General features: G+C 41.1%; 1 protein-coding gene across 1 annotated transcript; it reads left to right on the forward strand.

Moving 5' to 3' along the window:
- Positions 1-3627: 3627 nt before the first annotated feature.
- On the forward strand, positions 3628-4717 carry LOC111957097 (C-C motif chemokine 20). Its single transcript, XM_023977823.2, has 4 exons — positions 3628-3753; positions 4005-4122; positions 4233-4310; positions 4569-4717. The coding sequence occupies exons 1-4, from the start codon at positions 3678-3680 to the stop codon at positions 4603-4605; spliced, it is 309 nt and encodes a 102-aa protein (XP_023833591.1). The 5' UTR covers positions 3628-3677; the 3' UTR covers positions 4606-4717.
- The last annotated feature ends 4327 nt before the right edge of the window (positions 4718-9044 follow it).

Below are 9044 nucleotides of genomic sequence, written 5' to 3' on the forward strand. Positions count from 1 at the left end.
CGTGTACTTATGTGTGTGTGTGTGGTAACTCGTGTGTTGTGGCAGAGGAGGCTGGTGGAGGAGCTATAGGAGGCCAGATGGGCTCATTGTAATGCTGGAATGCAATTAATGGAACCGAGTCAAACATTGGCTTCTATATATTTGATGTGTTTCACTGCGAGTACAGTGAAATGCATTTCTTGCAAACTTCAAAACCCAAACAACGCAATAATCAATAACAATGTATTACTAGAAAAAAACACACGAGAAATATGAAATGCACAATAAAGTAAGTAAGTAAGCATACTATATTCAGGAAAAATTTAAAAAGTCAGTTCCAATACCATGTTACATTCAGACCCTTTGCTATGAGACTGTGTGTTGTGTGTGTGTGTGTGTGTGTGTGTGTGTGTGTGTGTGTGTGTGTGTGTGTGTGGTGGGAAGACCTTTTTATTCTTATTATCTTTTATTATTTCTTATTGTTGTTTTTGCATTATCGAGAGGAAACCTGCAAGTAAGCATTTCGTTGGACGGTGTATACCATAATAAAATGTGGAATTTGAAACTCTGCATCACAACTCTGTGGTGACAGTGTATGGGTGGCAATGTATCATTTCAGAATACACATATTCAACTGCTGATATAGAGATCATTTAACTCCAACTTTTCTATTGAATTGTTCAATGTCAGAAGAGCCATTTGTAGAAGGTAACCACAACACTAGCCCAAAATCACACCCACCAATATCCCAAACTCACACACACCACTCCCCCAGAAGGTTACCACCACACCAASGCAAATTCACACCCACACCACTCCCCCATTATGTTGTCCAATTGGAGTCGTACTAAATGCTTTATGTGAAAAACACCTCATGTAGCTAACCTACAATCAATTCAACTCCAAACTCTTTATGGGGTTGGCTTTTCAATGGCACTTTYACATATTGGAGAGTTTAAAGTGGCTTAATGACTAAAAAGCATTTGAAAAATCGCCAAACAAGTCACAGCGCCGAGTGCTATTGAACCAGCGGCGATCATGCCGTTTCAGATGAGGGAGGACAAAAAGGTTTTTATGAGCATGGCCTTATTTCTATTACAGCATATTATCTATTACATCAACACCATCATCTCAGAAACCCTAGACCCACTCCAATTCGCATACTGCCCCAACAGATCCACAGATTACGCAATTTTGTCCACCTGGACAAAAGGAACACCTATGTGAGAATTATGTTAATTGACTACWACGTTTAACACCATAGGGCCACAAAGCTAATCACTAAGCTAAGGAACCTGGGACAAAACACCTCCCTCTGCAACTGGATCTTGGACTTCCTGACGGGCCGCCCCCAGGTGGTAAGGGTAGGCAACAACACATGTGCCATGTTCATCCTCAACACGGGGGTCCCTCAGGAGTGCGTGCTTAGCCCCCAAACTATCATGGTCCAAACACACCAAGACAAGAGGGCACGACAACAACTTTTCCCCCTCAGGAGACTGAAGAGATTTGGCATGGGTCCCCAGATTCTCTAAAGGTTCTACAGCTGCACCATTGAAAGCATCCTGACTGGTTGCATCACCGCCTTGAATGGCAACTGCTCGGCATCTGACCATAAGGCGCTACAGAGGGCAGTGCTTACGGCCCAGTACATCACTGGGGCCAAGCTTCCTGCCACCTAGGACCTATATACTAGGCGGTGCCAGAGGAAGGCCAAAAATTGTCAAAGACTCCAGTCACCCAAGTCATAGACTGTTCTCTCTGCTACAGCACGGCAAGCGGTACCAGAGCGCTAAATCTAGGTCCAAAAGGCTCCTTAACAGCTTCTTACCCCAAGCCACAAATAATCAAATGGCCACCCGGACTTTTTACATTGACTCCCCCCACCCTCCCCCCCTGTATATAGCCCCGTTATTGTTATTTTATTGTGTMACTTTTTTTTCATACAACCAAAAGCTTACCTTGACTTGGAAGAGTTCCAGTGTTGGATAGCCATAGCCAGCTAGCTAACATAGTATCCCTCGCTGTTTGAGCCGGGTGTTTGAGTAGGCTAAACTAGCTAGCTGCATTCGCTAGCTAAGTAAGTGAAAGTGATTWAAAAAARAAAGAAAATACAGCTAGCTCTCTCTCTCTCTCTTGGTTCTTCTTCATTTTTGAGGAAGTGAATTTGTTCAAAACTGTTGAACTATTGTCTTTCTCTTTGAGTCAACTACTCACCACATTTTATGCACTGCAGTGCTAGCTAGCTGTAGCTTATGCTTTCAGTACTAGATTCATTCTCTGATCCTTTGATTGGGTGGACAACATATCAGTTCATGCTGCAAGAGCTCTGATAGATTGGAGGACGTCCTCCGGAAGATGTCATAATTACTGTTTAAATCTATGGAAGGGGGAGAGAACCATGAGCCTCCTAGGTTTTTTATTGAAGTCAATGTACCCAGAGGAGGATGGAAAATAGCTGTCCTCCGACTACACCATTGTGCTACCCTACAGAGTGCAGTTGAGGCTACTGTAGACCTTCATTGCAAAACAATGTGTTTTAATCAATTATTTGGTGACGTGAATATATTTAGTTTAGTTTTATCTAAAAATAATATATTTTTTCAATGAAATTCACTGAGTAGGATGGTCCTCCCTTTCCTCCTCTGAGGAGCCTCCACTGTATTGAACAACTATTGACTTGAGTTTTTATCAATTGATTTTAAGCCATATTCAACTCTGAAATAATGCTTGAAACATTGCATGCACTTAACATGCACTTTCTAGTGATCTTATGCAATTAAGCCACATTTGTTTTCTCTACAGCACTGCACCAGATTCTGGGCTCAATCGAACCCACATAGTGGTATTTACCCCATAGCTTTGTTTCTCATTTGTTATTGAGACTAGTTGAATGTTGCATGAGAACACAATAACAACATCTCTTTTATCTAGGTCAGATCAGATGTGTTTGCTCTTCTCAGCATTTTGCAGAAACACCACTAAATGGGTCATGGTACAGATTAGTTTTTGTTGTTGTTGACAACTTGCTATTGCTTCATAACTTTACCACAAACACTCTCATATTGTTTAGCTTCTAAAATGTATCTATCTACATGTTTGACTTGTGATATTGAACATTAGAATTTGACTGTTGGCCAGCTAAAAGCTTTTTGATCAATGATCAGCAGACTATGTCCATGCTAGAGATCTTCCATTCACATAATTCTCCAAATGTACCGCTTTTATTTTTATGTGGTTGTTTCTCCAACTTCTTGTAGATTCAGAAAATGTCAGAAGGGACAATTACAGGAGCGAATTGGAACGGTAGCTTCTGTGGGTCTTGAGCATCAACCCTCTGTCTGTCAGCCCAAAACATATGATGTTAGGCCAAGAAGTGCCTTGATGAGGTCCCTAGTTGTAAGGACACTATGAATGTATATCAATCAAAACACGCACCATTCAAGCACCATTAGGAAAGAACAGCTCTGTGTGTCACTAAACTGCAGTGTTAGCATCTCTGTCTGCTATGATGCAGAGGTGGGCTTCCTGTCCCCAATTTAGAAACCATAGGTTAGGAGTGTAGGACGTGATTGACACATGTCAGTATAATCCACAAACACACATTCACGTGCACACACACACACGTTTGTAGGGGTATATAGAACCAGTCAGTAGGTTTGTTCAGTGTATCTTCTCTCGTCCTACGTACCATCACCATGGCTTCCAGATACCTAGAGACAATCTTGCTTCTCTGCTGCATTGTGACCATGTTTAGTTCAACCTCAGCAGCATGTGAGTTTACCTTATAATAAATGTACCACTTTACCTGCTTAACAGTTTATCCATGTAAATTGACCACTTTTTAAATGTTTATATACCAAGGTCTGGTAAGATCTAGCAGTGAGACCTGCCAACTCTGTTTTGGGGTCATATTATTAGATCAGATAAGATAGAAGCCTTTTTACACATTTTACATTMATGTTCTTGTGATCTGAATTGATGTTGCCTGTGGCTGACTGATTTGTGTGCTTATATGTGTTCAGATGGTCCTCGGAAACTTTACTGTTGTGTGGAGTTCCAGGAGAAGCCTGTACCCTACAAGCAGATAATAGGCTATACAGAACAAAGTTACAAGGAGGTGTGCAACAATGACGCTATCATGTAAGCCCTGCACGATGTATATACACACACAAAGTTACAATACTCTCAAAATGTATTCTCATATTTGTAAGCTCTATGAGGTTGAGGGTTAAGTGTGTTTTCTGTTGTAGCTTCTATACCACGAAGAACAAGAAGGTATGCGCCAGCATTAAGGACGAGTGGGTGAGGACGGCTCTGGTTCGTCTCAGGTACACACATGCTCTCCTCTTAAGACACAAAACATTCTCACTCAACTACACAAACCAAAATGTCTCAGAGCTACAAATACACCAAATCGTACTTACAGGAGAGTTTCAAGGCTGGATGTCAATCAAACTTGCCATACGGGTTTTACTTAATGTCTTCGTGTACAAACTACTGCCTTCCAGCACACTTGTTCTGAAAAAAACAATCATGCAAGTCTGCTTCAAACTCAAAATGAGTTTCATATTCTGTGTTATGTGCAGCTCCAAACTGAAGAAGATATCCGCAGCAACACTGTGATGGCCAAAACCCCCAACCAACTCTGAAAGGAAGATTCACCCACAGCGACACAACTTTTTCCAATCGCAACTCCAACAGCAACATAACCTTCAACATCACCAGTAACAACCCCATTGAGTAATGTGGACAAATGAGGCAGATTTAATGCATTGCATATCTGAGTTTTGTACTTTTTCATGCTCAAGCTTTCAGGTATCTTCTGAACCCACAATATAATCTAATTAAGTCGACTGCTTCAATTAGTTATATTTTTCTGCATTACATTTTTTATATTTGTTTCTTTTAACGCCTGCAGAAATAAATATATTATATTGCCTTGATTATTTATTTGAGTCACATTACCGTAAAACTAGAGCTGACAACTGCATGGACATTAGTTGTAAATGTGATTGTGAATTGAAACATAGTTCAACAGTGCAAAACCACAGAAACCATCATGACTTCAAAAGTGTTTGTGTTTAGAAGACGCCGTAGCACATCTGCTGGACGGTGCCCATGAGTGCCGCCTCACAGATGATGCCACCGGTGGCCTTGTCCTTGTAGTCCTCGCTCTAGAGAGGCTTGGGAACAGTTGCGCCCTGCTTAAGGTCATAGGTCATCAGCTGGAGGAGGGGAGACAACCCAGTCACAACACAGACCAATATAATCACAATATTGACCTCGACACAAAATATACAGGGACACACATCCTCTGTTCTGCAATAAAAGCAAACAAGGTGTAAGGTAAGTAGATGCAGAAGCTTCACACCACTGCTTCTCTAAAACAGGTTAAACATGTGTGCACTAGCTGGAGGTACTCCTCAAGGCCGAGGTCAATAGAGAGTGATAGGAATAATGTGCTTCAGTAAGGTTGGCGTTTTGTCCTTTATGGCCATGGTTGTCAACTGTACAACAGGAAGGGAACATAAATCACAAAGGATAGATGTTGTGGTGGCAGCTGCAGAGAAGTACTTGGGTGTAGGAGATTTTACTGCAGAAGAGTTCCAAGGTATATTTTATGTGTCCCGTCCTCCCAGGCTGCTGGCCAGGTGGAGGATCAGATAGGGCCAAAGTAGTGGAATAGTGATGAGGTTTTTATGGGGTTAGGGTTAGTTGGTAGGGCAACTTTTTTACAAAGTGTAAGGAATTCATACTACAGAATAGTAGACTGATACACAGCCAACACAGTAGCTGACGGCACACACCTATAACATTTGTTTGCGAACCGCCATAATACCAAAGAAGAAGAAGATGATCCTCAAAATGTAGGGAATTGTAGTTGTCTTTGTGTGCATTGTTAATTATTGCCTTTCTGGCCTTCATAGTTGACGTACCGTTGACCATGTTCAGAGATGAGGAACTGTTAGGTGGTAGAGGAGAGGAATGGAAGTAAGTCTGTGTTAGTAGCACCCACTTTTATTCATGTGAGATGTTTTGAAACCAGCCCAGAGAGACTCATGATAAGACTACCTCATTATTGTGGATGGAATTTGTGTGTATGTGCTGACACCTACAGCCTCTTCAGCTAAAAATCACTGAGTAGCCACATCATGACATCAGGAAAAGTCACATCTGAATTCACTCACAAATTATCAAAGTCCAGCAGGCGCTCTTTGTTGGTGTCAAAAATCTCAAACAGATATCTCAGGTTGAGCAGGTCATCAGCTGTCCAGTGTTGAAACGTCATCTTCGGATTTATCACACTGGTGTTCCAGGCGTAGCTGTACTCTGCACCCAGGCACAGACACACACAATAGGCCTTCCATGTAGTCTATCTTGTCATGGATCATCATCTTAGGTGGCGGCATGCACTTTAAACGTTTGTTTGTGGACTGCCATCATTATTTAGCTAAAGTTAAGACATTGTCTGTTATGATATTGTTATTATTTGAACTGGTTAGCCTGTTAACTTAACGTTACAAACGAACCAAAACTTTGTTCAGAAAGTTTTTTCGATTTTCGATTTTTTTCATTTATTGAATATTCGAAACATATAATATATTTGCAGTGAAGCCGCTCAACAACTACATCATACCAGTCATCCAACAGATTCCCATTCAGAGCGACACACAGAAGCATTGAGGGTCAATGCCCTGCTCATGGGCATGTTGACGAATCTACCACCAGGCCAAAAAACGTAAACCCCAACCCTCCAAAATCCCAATAGATCCCAACAGTTCCCCAATAGGTGTCCCTCAACCATTCGAGACCCCTCCCACAGTCCCCCCCCCCCCCCCCCCCCAAGAAAAAGTTAAGAAAGTTGCTTTTAGTTGCCTGGTTTGCTAGAATGACATGTACTAAATTCATGTTTAAATGGATGGGTTTATTTTTCATAAAAACAATGACAAGTTTGATGTCGGACAACAATATAATTTTCACGGTGTCACTGTGACATGTCGATAGATTGTAGTATAAAGACAGATGGTTACTTAAGTTGGTCAGGGTGGATGCGTGGGTGTATAACGTGAACGTCTAGCAACCCAAAGGTTGAAAGTTCAAATCTCATCATGGACAACTTTAGCATCTTACCTAATTAGCAACTTTTCAACGACTTACTACTTTTTATAACGCGAATGTCTAGCAACTCAAACGTTGCGAGTTTGAATCTTATCACGGACAACTTTAAGATTTTAGCTAATAAGCAACTTTTGAACAACTTACTACTTTTTAGCTACTTTGCAACTACTTAGCATGTTGGCTAAMCCTTTCCCTAACCTTAACCCTTTAACCTAACTCCTAAATTTAACCCTAACCTTAACCTCTAACTCCTAGCTTAGCTAATGTTAACCAGCTAGCTAACATTAGTCACCTAGCTAGAATTCGTAACATATCATACGTTTTGCAAATTTGTAACATATAGTACATTTTGTCAATTCGTAACATATTGTACGTTTTTCTAATTAATAACATTGCAACCAAATTGTAATTCATAACATAACTAGTAGACATTCCTGCAGTCAGCATGCCAATTGCACACTCCCTCAACATTTGACATCTGTGGCATTGTGTTGTGTGACAAAACTGCACATTTTAGTGGCCTTTTATTGTCTGTGCAACTGTGTAATGATCACGCTGTTTAATCAGCTTCTTGATAGGCCACACCTGTCAGGTGGATGGATTATCTTGGCAAAGGACAAATGCTCACTAACAGGGATGTAAACAAATTTGTGCACAAAACTTGAGGGAAATACACTTTTGTGAAAGGGTCCATAGCCGCAGGAAGTAGGGGTGCTGAAGTATATATTTTATTTATTTAACCTTTATTTAACTAGGCAAGTCAGATAAGAACAAATTCTTATTTACAATGACAGCCTTCCACACCCTAACGACATTGGACCAATTGTGCGCTGCCTTATGGGACTCCCAATCACGTCCGGTTGTCATACAGCCTGGAATCGAACCAGGGTCTGTAGTGACACCTCTAGCACTGATATGCAGTACCTTAGACCGCAAGTAGTTCGCTGGGCCTTTACTGGTCCTGTATTAGCGGACCGATGTAGCCATCTGTAGCGTAGCTCATAAAAAATGTCAACGCTGCAAAAAAATCATGCATGCATTGTATTGCAATGCTGGTGCAGTAAAATAATCAAATCCAGTTGAATGAATTACAGTGTAGGCACTTCAAACTCAACTCTGGACCTACAAGTCAGCGCCAGTGCTTGTTTTGATTGTTCCTCTCTAATCGGGGACTGATTTAGGTGGGTGCAATTCATTATCAGGTAGAACAGAAAACCAGCAGGCTCCAGACCTCATAGGGTAAGAGTTGACTACCCCTGGTGTAGGCTATGACGCAATGTAAATGGAGAAGTAGGCTAAAACGTGGTCTGCGGCAGATGAAAATAGCAGCAGTCTCTGGGTGAACGGAGGAGCTGTCCATGGTCCTTCATTTACCCTGTTCGTAATGAGCACAGGAAGGTTGCATTTTGGCTTCTGCTCAGATGGATGAAGCCAGAGGGGAACAGATGCAGCATACAGACACCATCGGCTACATACATACCACAGATCTTACTTGCATTTGATTGATCTCAATCAGTTTGATGGGAATAGCCGATGCATTTCGATCTTCTTGAATTCCGGGTTTCGTGGGCGAAATAGAGCAGATGATTTTAACAAACTATTAGCCTTTTTTGTATTTTGTTTCAATCAAAGCATATATCCTGCCTAGAGTTTTGGCGCATGATTTTTTTGTTGTTGACTATTCAGCTTCAGCTAACCATCATAAAATCTTATTAGAAATTAGGTGATGTTTTTGGTGTATAAGTAACTTCATAGACCTGCTATCCTATGCTATTATATCTGGTTCTGTTATGTAAAACACTCATTTATCGTTATGTGATCTTGCAAGACATTTATTCACCTTTGATCTAACGTTACTAAACGAGCAGCATTGTGAGAAGTGATAATCTTCTATTTGTAATAATAATAATAATAGGTGATGAGTAGGACTATTAGGCAACAGA

Source organism: Salvelinus sp. IW2-2015, linkage group LG32 (assembly GCF_002910315.2).
Source record: "Salvelinus sp. IW2-2015 linkage group LG32, ASM291031v2, whole genome shotgun sequence".
NCBI lineage: Eukaryota > Metazoa > Chordata > Actinopteri > Salmoniformes > Salmonidae > Salvelinus > Salvelinus sp. IW2-2015.